The 16,066-nt window shown below is 36.5% G+C and overlaps 1 protein-coding gene across 10 annotated transcripts in view; it reads left to right on the top strand.

Annotated features, from left to right (window-relative positions):
- Positions 1–16,066, top strand: part of LOC136042483 (monocarboxylate transporter 14-like) — a 66,659-nt gene that overhangs the window by 19,920 nt on the left and 30,673 nt on the right. For 7 of the 10 annotated variants that reach the window (XM_065727441.1, XM_065727445.1, XM_065727442.1 and 4 more), the window contains exons 4-5: positions 1,239–1,362; positions 10,179–10,377. In XM_065727441.1, the coding sequence (XP_065583513.1) occupies positions 1,239–1,362; positions 10,179–10,377 (323 nt within the window). Of the gene's footprint in view, positions 1–1,238; positions 1,363–9,522; positions 9,584–10,178; positions 10,378–16,066 lie in introns of those variants that run through there. The other 3 variants (XM_065727453.1, XM_065727451.1, XM_065727452.1) reach the window with 3 other exon arrangements.

Genomic DNA, 16,066 nt, shown 5'->3' with positions numbered 1-16,066 from the left:
AAAAGCTATCAAAGAAACTGTGAAATTATCCCTTGAAAATTTGAAGAAAAAACTGAGAATTGCTTATTCTTCAATTGTATCTAATATTAAACACATTGATAAATTAAATCTTGCGAAAATTTATAATAGCCTAGTTGTACCTCATCTCCTTTCTCTTTGTCCGGTTTGGCAGTTTTTTAGTGAACCTCAGAAACTATCTGTTCGTAGAGTATATTTTCGTTATGCTAAATTTCTTCTCAGTTACCCTCCTTGGACTAGAAATAGTCACTTAATGAACAAATTCCGCCTAGTTTCTCCTACATCTATTATTGATAAAAGGCTTCATGATTTTCGTTCTTCTATGTCGATAGTGTCTCACCCATGGTCAGTATTAGTTATTTAATTGTTTGTTTGTGTTGATTTGTATTTATTTATAGCTTTTTTTTCTCTCTTATTACTCCATCTTAATGGCGTTCCGCCCTCTTTTTTGTAGATGGGTTATAAATTAATTGATTGATTGATTGATTGATTATATGTTAAGTTCTCAGTTTTGATAAAACTGAAAAGGTAGGTTTTTTCTTTGAAACATCAGTTTAAGACCAATACCATGAATATAATCTTTTCAAAAGTAATTTATTTCATACCCATTAAAACCTTGGACTCTAATTTAAGTTATGCGTGCAAACATGTTTAAAACGCATGGAGGGGAGGAGGGCGAACGTCGGGGGACATTGAAGCACAAAAAGAATATTTTAGGCCACTCTTTTCAAATTTCCTGTGAGGGGGGGGATCTTCTATCCCTTTCGTAGTTATAAAAATAGGTACAGTAACTATATTTGTTTAGAATTGCCATTAAATGCAGGATGTGTATTATTAGTACCATATTTTGCTTCTTGGCACGTTTGTTCATTTTAGAAGTCAATTTCGGAAGACCATATTGTAAACCAGATTCAACTTTTTTTTTAAGGTGGTAAACATAACAATTACTCAACATGACAAAAAATCAAGAAGAACTTAAATTATAACTTTTAGAATAGGGCAAAGAACAAAAAACAACCGAGTGATCAAAAAATGTTGGTTATAAATTCATAAGGCATACGTTTTTTATATACAATTTTTGTTTTTTTCTAAAGCTAAGCCAACCTTTAAGGAATTAAGTATAAGAAAAGGAGATTTTTATTCTTTGTGTAACCAAACCCTCTTGTAGTTCCGTTGCAGCAATGCCAAAAGTGTATCTAACAAAAAAGTTTATATTTTAGGTTGTTGTGACTGGTCTTGTTGCGGTAGATAATTCTCTTGTCATAATCATGGACCGCCCTGTCAGGTCGATTGCTATTGACCCAAGTTATTATAGGCCCGGCTCAGGTCGAAGAATTGTTACAGGTTAGCTTATTTTTGTATTGTATATCTTTCACAGAATTTTTTCTCTTCCTGTCAAGTTTATTTCTATTGACTCAAACTTTGATTGATCAGGGCTCAGCTTGACGGATTGTTGAGCTGCGAAGTTTGCCGTGTGACATCGAGGTTGAAGTAGGTAGCCTATCAGAGTGTACCCGGATAGTGTGGTTCTGAACTAATCGCGGCTGTTATGGTAGCTGCAACTTAGTAAAAGACGAACCTTGGCCAATGGTGACTGGACATTAATTATTTTTAAACCAAATTGGATCGAAGTAAAAGTACACAATTGGACTCGCCTAAGCTGAAATCCTATATATGAAATTTTCGGTCCACTGGCTTGAACAACAAGGAAAATCACTTTTCTTGCATGGGAAGCGCCTACGTGTCCTCTTTTTTTCCTCCGCTTAATGCTAAGGGCTCCAGTTAATGGAAATTACTATATTTACTCGCTTCTGCATTTAATAAAACGCAATGTTTAAAATAAAACCATCTTATTGAGGCTCGTAAAGATTGGTCGGTTGACAGCACTTGGTGGCACTAACGTCACTCAAACAACTTCACATAAAAAAAGATAAGTAAGACTTATTTTACAAGTTTGCTTATCCACTGTTTTATATGCCACATATTTCAGCACGAGCTAATGTCACCGCGGTTGCCCTGTGAGCTAATGTCACAGGTTTCTCCTTCTCTTGACCCATATCAATACGGATTAGGAAGCAGCACATCTGTTTACATAGTGAGAATGTATCACCTTATTGACGAGTGGCTTGTCTAAGGATGTGCGATTGTTGATCTTCTCATAGTGGATTACCGAAAAAGCTTTTTAACTTATTCGCCATTTCATAGCTGTGACAAGTTTATGCGCTGTGGGTGTACGCAAGCATATTCTCCTTTTAATGACCGAATTTTACATGACTGTTTCCAGTGCGTCTTCAGCCTTTTCCCTTGAGACGCCAACTCTGAATTGGCTGAGCTCATGTGTGGTGCTCCACAAGGCACGAAACTTGCAGCGCTGTTGTTTATAGCAGTTATAAACTTTGTCCTTTCTGAGTTTGAGGACAGGTTGAAGTACGTAGACGATTTGTCAGTTCTTCTGAAATATCTCATTGAAAACTCCGAGGCAGTTCCCCAATTCAGTGATGTAATAATGAGCAACTTTAAAACCAATGCACTATCAACAGCCCTCAAATCAACGAAGGAAAAACCAAAATCCCTCGCTTTAATCCTCTTAAGAGGGACTTTGTCAGTCCTCCTTCGCTGTATTCTAGCCTATCTTTGGCTGTAATTCACATTTAACGTTAACTGCTTGTTCAGTACTCATGTTGATGCAATCACTATAAAGGCAAATGGTACGATGCGTTAATGGTACGATACAATTGCGTTAATGGTTAATGGTGCAATACAATTGCGTTAATGCGATACAATTAATGCAAAGGCAAATGGGGCGATGCGTACCCATATCTTACTACGTCGCTTCGGTTTTTCTGTGTCCCTACTTCAGACGGCTTATCTTAGGTACATCCGACCAATTCTCGAGCATGCTTGTTGTGTATGGGGCCCTCAAGTCAACAACACAAGTTACCTAACTGATCAACTTGAGTCACTAAAAAAATAGTCTTTAAATTTATTCTTTCAGACACATATGTAAGGTATGTATCGGCATTATCTGTCCTACAACTACTATCCCTTCACTAGCGTCGTTTGAGCTTGATCTGCAAATTTGGCCCATTTCTTCTTAGCAGTGAAAAACATAGAGAGATTATACCACTTGTTAGGAGGAATAAAATAGACACAAGGTCAGCTAACGAAGGCAGACTAGAATTGCCTACTTCAAGAACAAACCGTTTCGCCAATTCTTTCGTTCCTTTTTACATGTCATTGTTTAATGAGTTATAGTCTCGTGTTTTTTCTTGTTTTCGTTGTAAGTACTAGCGTCATTTAGTTGGGATTTTATTTTAAACTATGATAGCTAGCATAAACAAAACTATTCTATCCTATATTATTCTATACTATTCTATTCTATACTTTTCTATACATACTCTATACTATTCTATAATTTTTTCCGTTGTTTTTGTGATTGATCGTCTGGTCAAGTCAATTGCCATTAACCCGAATTATTATAAATATGTTTCATGTCACAGGATTCTTATAGATTCGCTTGTTCACTATTATATATATTTAATGTTTTTGTTATGTATATTTAATATTAATTTTTAAGGTAATTTCAAAGATACTGTTCAAATGCCCTTTTTGTCTGTAAAAATTGACATTGAAAGCAGTGTGGTCTTTGCACTATAATGATTGAATATTTGAAATTATAATCGTATCTGTGTAATGGGGTATAATAATAAGTAGGTTTACCTAAATATAACAAGAGCTAAGAGCTCATATTGCACTTGTGACGAGGCGAGAAGAGCTAAGAGCCAAGAGATCATATGGTATGAGCTCTAACAAAATTCTATGAATCAATAGATTGATTTAAAAAGGAAAATAAGAGGCTTAATGCCGGTCAAGATTTAGAATAAGAGCTCTGAGTCACAAAGTCCTTCTAAATATCAAAATTCATTAAGATCCGATCACCCACTCGTAAGTTATAAATTCCTAATATTTCTAATTTTTCCTCTCCCTTTTGCCCCCCAGATGGTCGAATCTGGGAAAACGACTTTATCAAGTCAAATTGTGCAGCTCCCTGACACGCCTACCAATTTTCATCGCCCTAGCACGTCCAGAAGCACCGAACTCGCCAAATCACTGAACCCCTCCCCTCAACTCCCCCAAAGAGAGCGAATCCAGTACGATTCTGTCAATCACGTATCAAGGACATTTGTTTATTCTATCCACCAAGCTTCATCCCGATTCCTACACTCCAAGTGTTTTTCCAATATTTCCCCCTCCAAATCCCCACAATGTCAAAAGATCTGGTCGGGATTTGAAAAAGAAGCTCTGAGACATGAATTCCTTCTAAAAATCAAATTTCATTACGATCCGATCATCTATTCGTAAGATATAAATACTCCAATTTTCATGTTTTCCAAGAATTCCGGTTCCTCCCTCCAACTCCCCCGAATGTCACAGGATCTGGTCGGAATTTGAAATTAGAACTTTAAAGCACAAGATCCTTCTAAATATCAAATTTCATTAAGATCTGGTCACCCTTTCGTAAGTTGCAAATACCTCAATTTTCAATATTACCCCCCCCCCCCCCCAATTCCACCAAAGAGAGCAGATCCGGTCCAGTTATGTCAGTCACGTATCTTAGACAGGTTTCTATTCTTCCCATCCAGTTTCATCCTGATCTCACCGCTTTAAGTATTTTCTATGATTTCCGGTCCCCCCAACTGCCCCCCCCCAATTACGCTTGATCCGGTTGAGATTTAAAAAAAGATATCGGAGTTGCGAGGTCCTTCTAAATATGGAGTTTCATGAAGATCCGATCACTCCTTCGTAAGTTAAAAATACGTCATTTTTCTTATTTTTCAGAATTACCCCCCCCCCCCGCAACTGAGCGGATCCGTTCCAATTATGTAAATCACGTATGCAAGACTTCTGCTTATTTTTCCAACCAAGTTTCATCCCAATCCCTCCAATCTAAGCGTTTCCCATCATTTTAGGTTCCCCCACCCCAAACTTCCCCCAATGTCACCAGATCCGGTCAGGATTTAAACTAAGAGCTTTGAGACACGATATCCTTCTAAAACTCAAATTTCATGGAGATCCAATCACCCGTTCGTAAGTTAAAAATACCTCATTTTTTCTAATTTTTCAGAATTAACCCCCCCCCCCCAACTACCCCAAAGAGAGTGGATCCGTTCTGGTTATGTCAATCATGTATCTAGGACTCGTTTGTTTTTCCACCAAATTTCATCCCGATCCCTCCACTCTAAGTGTTTTCCAATTTTTAGGTTTCTCCCTCCCAACTCCCCCCCCAATGTCACCAGATCCGGTCGGGTTTAAAATAAGAGCTCTGAGCCACGATATTCTTCTAAATATCAAATTTCATTGAGATCCGATCACCCGTTCGTAAGTTAAAAATACCTCATTTTTTTATTTTTCAGAAATACCCCCCCCCCCCCAACTACCCAAAAGAGAGCGTATCCGTTCCGTTTATGTCAATCATCTATCTAGGACTTATGTTTATTTTTCCCACCATGTTTCATCCCGATCCCTCCTCTCTAAGTGTTTTCCAAGTTTTAGGTTTCCCCCTCCCAACTCCCCGCCCCCATCACCACATCCGGTCGGGATTTAAAATAAGAGCTCTAAGACACGATATCCTTCTAAACATCAAATTTCATTGATATCCGATCACCCGTTCGTAAGTTGAAAATACCTCATTTTTCTAATTTTTAAGAATTACTCCCCCCCCCCCAACTACCCCAAAGAGAGCAAATCAGTTCCGATTATTTCAATCATGTATCTGGGACTTGCGTTTATTTTTCCCATCAAGTTTCATCCCGATCCCTCCACTCTAAGTGTTTTCCAAGATTTTAGGTTCCCCCCCCTCCAACTCCCCCCAATGTCATCAGACCCAGTCGGGATTTAAAATAAGAGCTCTGAGACACAATATCATTCCAAACATCAAGTTTCATTAAGATCCAATCACCCACTCATAAGTTAAAAATACTTCATTTTTCCTATTTTTTCCGAATTAACCGGCCCCCACTCCACCCCCCAGATGGTCAAATCGGGAAAACGACTATTTCTAATTTAATCTGGTCCGGTCCCTGATACGCTTGCCAAATTTCATCGTCCTAGCTTACCTGGAAGTGCCTAAAGTAGCAAAACCGGAACTTTAGGTTTTCCCCCTCCAACTCCCCCCAATGTCATCAGATCCAGTCGGGATTTAAAATAAGAGCTCTGAGACACAATATCATTCGAAACATCAAATTTCATTAAGATCCAATCACCCGCTGATAAGTTAAAAATACGTCATTTTTTCTATTTTTTGCGAATTAACCGGGCCCCCACTCCCCCGCACATGGTCAAATCGGGAAAACGACTATTTCTAATTTAATCTGGTCCGGTCCCTGATACGCTTGCCAAATTTTATCGTCCTAGCTTACCTGGAAGTGCCTAAAGTCGCAAAACCGGGACCGACAGACAGACCGACAGACTGACAGACAGACCGACAGAATTGGCGACTGCTATTTGTCACTTGGTTAATACCAAGTGCCATAAAAATAGGAAGGAAATGAATGAATTTATTGACTTTACTCAGTAAAGCTTAATAAACACACTCCAAAGAAGAGCAGAAGTCTCCTTTGGGAGTAACTACCCCCAAATTATTGGGGGTAACTACCATAAGGACTTAACTCGTCAATATGAGGATTTAACTCGTCAACATGAGGATTTAACTCGTCAACATGATAAAAATTGAATGAATACATAAAAAAAGACTACTAAATTAGAACACGAAAGGCTAGAACTAAAAAAAAAAGAAAAAGAAAAAAAGTGCCAAGGAAGAAGTCCAATTGAGGTAGCCCCGACATTTGCTAAAAAAAGGACTATATAAAGGGCTTATACTCTATCTTCGAAGCTTATTAAATTCCATATAATATTTTCATTTTTAAATTATCCTGGTTATTTCCAACTGAGTTGCTTGTGATTTTTTCAATCAATCTGTATTTATTTGAGATTAATTGTGTTTGATATCCAATTGATAACTTATCAAAATTGACTGAGGAGGAAAGTGGTCCATATTTTTCTTAGAAATCAGTCAATATTATAAACCGAGTTTATAATTTTTTCTACTTTTAATATAGCTCTAATTTGATAGTTTCAATAAAAATAATTGTTTGAACAAATTAAGCTACATGTGATATTAAAAAATAATAATAATAAAAAACAATCGATTGTTGCAATGGATTTGTAGAAGTAAAAATTGTATTTAAATGTAAAACAAAGAAAAAGAGACTACGTCCCGCTTGGTTCTCCTACTTCACCTCCACCTCCAGACGCCATCATTTCAGCTCTTCTTGCTTGCCTTAGCCTATTGGAACTGAAATAGCTTCATCTTGTTAAGTACCTTGATTCCCAGCTCTCTAATAACGGATCTTCAAACCGCTATGGAACTGGCGCGAAATCACTGTTTGTATGAAAGTTTAAGTTTATATGGCATTGGTCTACACCCTTCTGTTTTGCGAGTGGGAAAATTGTCTATATAGCAGTATCACGAGGATACAAGGTGTTTGAGGTGTTGGGGTGTTGATTGATGTAACAAAGATGTTAGGAAGGTGTTTGAAAGGTGTAAGGAAATACATCAAATGAAAACCGTTGAGAGACGTCAGTCTGACGGTCAAAAATGATGACCAATATGGTTGAGCATGGTTGAGGTTGTCTTGCGGAAGCCACTCAAGTGCTTGCCTCACCGAATCATTCTAACCCAGCCTGTCAGCTCCTGGAAGAGATGTCAGTGATGACGAAAGAGAAAATGTAGAACCCGGTAAAATCAGAACTAGAGCATACTTTGTCAAAGATCGTCTGCCCAGTGGATCCTTTTCGCGGACCAGCTGGGAACATGTTGATGAACCTGGACCAAGAAAGTCCCAAATAATCTTTTTGCTGGGGGAAGTGAAAATGTCTTGTTCACGCTATAAGTAAGTATTTAAAAACAATTTGTTCAACCACAAAAATAAATTGAGGAATCTCCAGTTCAAGCAACTGTTCTGTTATGGAAAGACTCCTTGTGCCACATACGTGGCACACTTAACATATGTGAACCACCAGTGTTTCAGTACCCAAGAATAGAGAGAAAAAAATAGGGAACCTTATGAAAGTAGAACTAGTAGAACCAGACAAGTCACTAAGCAGGGAAAGCAACCTCGAAGGATTTTAGTGAAGGACTCAAATTAGTATTCGATTTTATTAAGGACACTAACCGGATTAGTGTCTAACACTATAGTTCGCGAGTTTTGCCACCTCATTTTTTATTCATCTAAATTAGTATAACCTATTGAGAAATAAGTCAAACTATATTAGAAGAAAAGAATGCCTCTCAAGTCTCCAGGCGAAAGGGGAGGATTCCCCTTCCAGTTCAAATCACGCATCTAAAATATAACATCTAGAAAGAAAAATGAAGGTTCTGAATACTACTGAATTTGATCAATTATTTACTCATTAATTATATATTGGATTTTTTATTGAATTACTGATTCATTTATTGAGTTTAAGGTACAAAGGACAGCAAAAAGGAAATACGCTTTTTTAGATGGGCTACGTAAAAATTAATGCAGTCATATATGCTTAGAGAAAGAATTAAAAATACGGACATCTATGAATCGTTTCTAATAGGTGTCGAATTTGAAAATTCATTCACTATATTGTACAAATTTAGTCGATGACCAATTTGGAAATACGTCAATTCTGTATTAGAAGAAAAGAAAGCTCCTCAAGGGATTCCAACTTCCAGTTTTGTTCAGGATGACTAATTTCTGTGCTATAACAGTAATCAGTATATGTTATATGTTGTTACTGTTACTGCTATAACAGTAATGGATAGAAAATCCATTACTCCTAATATTTCTTACAGTAAGCAAATTCTTTTATTAAACTTTTTTTTAATTATCGCCCCTCCAATATTCTTTTATCATCCCCCTCCTCCCTAAAAGCATTCCTTGGTACGTGCCTAATAAGGAGCCTGTTTGGGAGGGGTGAATGAAATTTGAACCAAAATTCCTGGTTAAAAACTTGCTGATGAGCCTCTGTGGGTGGTAAAGAGGTTGGATTCCCCAGGATGGATTGGAATGAAGGAAAAGAAAATTACGTGTTTCTGATTTAGGTTTTCCACTTCAAATTTTCGTTAATACTGGAAGCATATGATACCGTTAATACCGAAAGTGAAAGAACAGATGGGAAATGTATAATTGGGCTTTGTATTTGCAGATTAGGGCTGGGCTCGGGGTAAAGTATAGCGGGTCTCCCCGCAAAATGTGCTGGGTACAGATATTCTGCGTATTATGAAGTAAGAATAATATGATTAACAATGCAAGAATAAATAAGACAATAAAATTATAAATAGTGTGGAATACTACAGTAGCATAACAGTTGGTTATTTTATTAGTTGCAAACATGTCTTTAATTTATAGTAATTTATAGTTTATAGTGTTTAATTTATAATTTAATTTAATTTCGAACTCGTTTCCATTTTAGGGGATGACCGTCTAACTCTCCACGAAAAGAATTTCTTTACGCGATATTAACAATGCAAGGATAAATATTACAATAAAATAATAAATAGTGTGGAATACTACAGTAGCATAATAGTTGGTTATTTTATTAGTTGCAAACATGTCTTTAGTTTATAGTAATTTATAGTTTATAGTATTTAATTTATAATTTAATTTAATTTCGAACTCGTTTCCATTTTAGGGGATGACCGTCTAACTCTCCACGAAAAGAATTTGTTTTCGCGATATTAACAATGCAAGAATAAATAATACAATAAAATAATAAATAGTGTGGAATACTACAGTAGCATAATAGTTGGTTATTTCATTAGTTGCAAAAATGTCTTTAGTTTATTGAAATTTATAGTTTATAGTATTTAATTTATAATTTAATTTAATTGCGAACTCGCTTCAATTTTAGGGGATGACCGTCTAACTCTCCATGAAAAGAATTTCTTTTCGCGATTTTAACAATGCAAGAATAAATAATACGATAAAATAATAAATAGTGTGGAATACTGCAGTAGCATAATAGTTGGTTAGTTCATTAGTTGCAAAAACATATTTAGTTTATTGAAATTTATAGTTTATAGTATTTAATTTAAATTTAATTTAGTTGCGAACTCGTTTCCGTTTTAGGGGATGACCGTCTAACTCTCCACGAAAAGAATTTATTTTCGCGATATAGGTCAAGCACGTTGCACGAAGGGGAAGGAATTGTTAACAACATTCAGTGGCGGGGAAGATTCTTAGCATGGGCTACTGCCGTCAGCGTTCGAGTTTACGATATCGTCGCGCGGAGGACGATTAGTTTAATTAAGCGCGAACACAAGAGAGGGTAATTGTTTATATATTAGGGGTTCCTAGGGGGAGAAGAATTTATTTAAACTATTTTTCCCATGATTTCTATGTTTTTATATTTTGCCCTTCTTCGTTTGTTGAGTTTTGTTGCTTGTATGCCAATTAGTTTCATTAAGCTTGAAAAAAGAGGGCTATATTATTTGCTTTTTTCTTTCTGTTTTTTTTTTTTGGGGGGGGGGGGTGTTTTTAGATTACCCGTTAAGATTTTGGTATAGTTAAACATTCAGAAAAAAAATTATAATTTAAAGGGTTAGAAAACAGTGCAAAAGTCAGTAAAGTGTGTAAATGCCATACAAATAAAGTGTCTTTCAGTACAAACATGAAATAACTTTTAAAAAACTAGGAAAAATTTCTGCAATTCTTTTCAACGTTAATATAAAAAAATGTAAATGGAAAAATGAAAATAAAATTTCTAGAAAATTAAATAGAAAAAAGCTTACAAAGAAATCATCACAGCAAGGATGTCTGTAGATACCTTTCCAATTTGGGGAGGGGGAACTCTGCACATAATTTACTGCAAAGACAACAATGCCCCGAAAAATTACGCTTTTGTTATTTAGATAGATAGATAGATACATGTTTATTTACAACAAGAATTAAACAATTTAAACAAACAGCGCAAATGCCTAATGGCATACTTAAGCGCGTGGTATATCACCAAAAAAAATAAATAAACAAACAAAAGAAAAAACCGTCATTATTCGGCTTAAACTAATTTGCACTTCTTTCGGAAATCAAACATTAACACTTAGAACGGAAAATAGTATGGGAGACTAGAAACATGATTTCTTAATAACTTCAGAAATTTAATTCTATCATTACAATTTCTCACAGCTATTGGGATTAAATTCCAAACTTTTGGACCAATATGACGCAAACTAAATCCCGATCGCACCGTTGGCCTATTTTCAAAAGAGAAATCAGAACTATGAGATGTTGGGTAATTGTGGAATTGTGAATTTGACGGGAATAATCTTGGGAAATTTAGTGAAAGTTGTCCAAAAACGTAATTGTGGCAAATATTAGAAATGGCAATAAAATGATGTTGATGAACAGAGAAGAAACCAGAAGATCTATAAAGATGGCTTACTGAGGATCTATTATTAACATTAAACATTAATCTAAGGGCTTTATTTTGTAGAGCTTGAAGAGGTTTAAACGTTGAAGGAAAAGTAGATGCCCAAACAGAAACACAATAAAGAAAATATGGATTAACAAAAGAAAAGTATATTGTCTTTAAAATATTCCTTGGGGAAAAATGGCGTAAACGAGAAAGAATCCCGAGATTTCGCGAGATTTTTAGAGACATTGCTTTCACGTGTTCATGGAAAGACCGATTTTCATCCAAAATAATTCCAAGATATTTAAATTTATCCACACGTTTTAGTACCCTATCATTTAGATAAAGAGAAAACTGTTTAGTTTTCTGAGAACCAGATCGAGAAAACAGCAGAAAACAGCATTTTTTCTTTAAAGGTGAAACTATACCAGTGAATAATGAATTTGTTTATCTTGGGGTAAAGTTTACTAGTAATGGGAAATTCAGTGGGCATCTGGATCTAGCGAATGCAAGGGGGAGGTATATTAGCGGTGAAATAGCGAGGAGTAGTCTTAGACGGGTGAGAGATATTAGAGTACATAAGAGGATTTGGACAAGTAAGATAGTACCGGCGATGCATTATGGAGCAGAGATCTGGGGCTATCGGAAAGGTCCAAAACTTGAGGTGGTTATGATGAGATATTATAAGAGTATGTTAGGACAATGGGATTCGTTTAGTAATTTGGTAATCCAGGGGGATTTAGGGCTAGTATCGCTGCGATCTATGAGGCTAGTGACCATGGTGAGATATTGGGTTAGGATACTGGGTATGCAGAGATTTACGGTAGCAAAGGCAGCATACTTAGAGGCGTTGAGACAGAATAGTAAAACAGGGTGGCCGGCGGAGATAAAGGACATCTTAGATAAGTGTGGATTAGGGGAATGGTGGAATGAAGGAAAGGGGATTATGGGTATGGAGGAAATAGTAATAAGGGAGATACAAGAGAGATTGAAGAATCAAGAAATACAGATATGGTGGGCAAGTCTGGATCGTTCAGGGTCGTTAAAATTTTATAAACAGATAAAGAGGAGTTGGGGGGAGGAGGTATTTTGGAAGGTTGGGTTAAGTAGAGAGGATTTGAAGGCGTATTTGGATTGGAGGGGAAATGGATTTTTGATTGGGGAGAAGGACAGAATAAACCCAGTGAAAAACATTTAAAAAAATAGCTGTTTATTGTCCTTGTTTTATCCTTTCTTTGTGATTTTATGTTTTAATCTTAAAAATGGCAGTGCAACTTTTGATTACTAATCAACCCCCCCCCCTTCCTTCTCCAAAGTTTATGCAATCAGCCTTTATGCCCCCAGAACATAACTTACCTTGTCCTGGGGACTGTGGGGGGTCATCCTCAAAGACTTAAATTCCAGTCCTTTCAGTTGCATTCAACAAAATGATTATCTCAAAATTTGGATGTGTTTAGAGAAATGGATGACAAGAGAGGGTGGTTAATTTCCCTCCAATCACTTTTGAGTATTAAAAAGGGTACTAACCCTTTTGATTTCCAATAAAATGATTTGTTTTCAAAGTTTCTACAACAACAAATGGCCATCTCCAAATTTCTATCCAATGCATTGCAGGATGATATGAGGTTAAGATGGCACTACAACTTCCAACTAGGAATCCAATAAACCCCCTACAAAATTTGTACAATCAATTCTTTTATACAAAATACAAAGTTTATACAAAATACTTTTACTAAATAATGATTTTTGAAAAAGGGGAAGTACCTAGCAATTTTAAGAAATCCTAAATAAACTACTGCATAAGAAAAGTGATAAGAGTAAGTTTGGTAATTATCAAGACATTAGTCTGGTCTCTGTAGGTAACAAATACTTAGTAATATGATACTTTTTAGACTAAGATTTTTTATATACCAAGTAATAAGAGAAGAACAGTGCAGTTTTAGAAAAGGTAGAGGATGTACCAACCAAACTTCCAACCTTAGGTTAATAATTGAGGAGAGCCTGAGTTATCAAACACATTTGGTCCTCAGTTGTGGTCTTCAAAGTTATCTTTTTTGGTCTTCAGTTTTATAGATTATGATCATGCGTTCAACTCTGTTGATGGAAGAGCTTTAGTGAAGGTATTATCTTTGTATAGTATACCAGACAAACATATTAAAGTGATTAGTGCTATGTACAAGAATAACACTTCTGTGGTTAAGGTAGGAAATGAGGTTAGCAGCTTGTTTAATATCAAATTGGGAGTTAAGCAAGGTTGTGTTTTATCCCCCTTAATATGGATCAATTTTATAGACTTTGCCTTAAGGAGCACAAGAAAGGCAATTTCAGAACATGGAATCAACTGGGAAGGAAAAACATCCGTTCTAAATGAATGTTTGAGCAAAATGAATGAGCTTTAATAGGTTTTGCAAGTTTGGTGTGCTAGAATAGGTTTAAAAATTAATGTTAATAAGACAAGGTCACTAAGGCTAGAAATATGACAAGATGAAAAGGTGAAAATGGGTAGTAAAAAGATTAATTAGGTGAACAGCCTCACTTCCCTTGCCAGTATTATTAGAAAAAACAGTGGGAGCACTAACTACGTTAAAAGTAAACTACCCCTGGCTCAGGGTGTTTTTTTAAGTTGAAAAAAGTTTGAAAAGTTAGGAAGATAAATTTGTTAACCAATATTAGAATTTTGGAAGCTAAAGAGATGACAGTAATCAAATATGGTTCTGAAGCACAAGCACTCCAAAAACTAGATGAAAATTTGCAATATGTTTTCCACAGATATTGCCAATGGATTGTTCTGGGTAGCCAGCTGACTAACCATGTTTCAAACAATCAACATTAAAAAATATAGTTCAATCCCACTTTCAAGAGCTGTAATGAGATAAAGGTTGACTTGTCCAGGACACATTCTGGTAATGAAAGATTGCCATAGATAGTTCTTGTTGGCCAACCATCCAGGGCTAAATGGAAAGCAGGTTGTCTGTAGTTGGGATATGAGGATGTTATAAAGAAGATTTAAGGGAGATTGGAAGTTCAATGGAGGGTATAAAGAGGAAAAGAGGAAGGCTTTGAATAGATTGGGATTGAGGAGAGTGTGCAGCTGTGCTGGCCTCAGGTGCCTTGGTGTTGTGGTGAGTTGTTAGTAGCAGTAGCAGTAAAACCATTAATTTTGTTCAAGTTCTGTTGGTAACACTAGGGTATACTAGAAATACTTGATAGCATAAACTCAAATTATATTCTCTCATGAATCTTTCAAAAAAGAAGTACATGACGACATTGCTAGCATAATGTCAACTGACAACAAGGGCCTCAAAGAGATTCACAAGGAACTTGCCATAAAATGCAATGTTAGCAAGGTAGAAGCAATTGTTGACTTGGCAATGACTGCACAAGTGACAGAGCTTGTACCAGATGGACTAGATGAACACCTACACCACACAGTCAGAAGCAAGCAAGACAGGCAGTAATAAAAACTCAACATCAGCAGATACAGGATTTCAATCCAAGCAAGTGACAAAGACTTCCTTGCCAAATATTGACATACTGCTAGCATAATGTCAACTGACAACAAGGGCCTCCAAGAGATTCACAAGGAACTTGCCACAAAATGCAATGTTAGCAAGGTAAAAGCGATTGTTGACTTGGCAATGACTTCACAAGTGACAGAGCTTGTACCAGATGGACTAGATGAACACCTACACCACACAGTCAGAAGCAAGCAAGACAGGCAGCAATAAAAACTCAACATCAGCAGATACAGAATTCCAATCCAAGCAAGTGACAAAGACTTCCTTGCCAAATATTTCCAGGATACCTACAAAATAGCAACCAAAATTTTCACTGTGAAGAGATTACCAGCCTAAGCCCTCACGGCTGGGCAACCACTGCAACACCCACCAGTCTTATTCGTAGTAGCCGGCTCTACTGAAAAGCAGCTTATCCTGGATGCATCCTACCAGCACAAATCGACTCTAGAGCAACAGTTTCAACGAAGGTTGCAACACCAGAAAAACCCTGCTGGAAAAGATGAAGAAGAGACTGGCATGCAGAGAAACAGACCTAGTGATTAAAAAAGAAAAATCACAAAAATGGGCAAACACAAGCAATTCTGATAGCAAGCTGCTTGAGCATGGAAAAATAGCCACTACCTCCTACCATTTCAGCCCCCCCTGTAAATAGTTTATATGTGAGTAATAATAACAATGTAACAGCAAACTTCTGTGAAAGTAAAAAATAGTGAATTAACAGTTATGTCCCCATGCCCCTCTACATTGTCCCTCAATAGCTGCTCTGCGTACCTCAGCTGTAATCCAGCCACTTCAACTGTAAGTGAGAATAATAGTGTTTATAACCAAAAGTTGCCCAGACACACCCAAAAACTTGTAAACATTGTGACAGCAAACATTGATGTTATCACCAACAAGATGCCAGAACTGGTAACACGGCTCAAACTAAGTCAGATAGATATTGAAGCTCTGTCAGAAATTTGCCCCAGGAATTCCAGATTTCAACTGACAGAAGACTCAATTTGCCCCACTGGATACAACATCTTGCCATGGGTTAAAATGCTGAAAACTGATCTTGAACTCAACAAATATCATTTTAAAAGAAAGGC

The sequence above is a fragment of the Artemia franciscana genome, unplaced genomic scaffold (assembly GCF_032884065.1).
Source record: "Artemia franciscana unplaced genomic scaffold, ASM3288406v1 Scaffold_1353, whole genome shotgun sequence".
NCBI lineage: Eukaryota > Metazoa > Arthropoda > Branchiopoda > Anostraca > Artemiidae > Artemia > Artemia franciscana.
The sequence above is the reverse complement of the archived record's forward strand: the minus strand, read 5'-3'. Positions and strand labels throughout refer to the sequence as shown.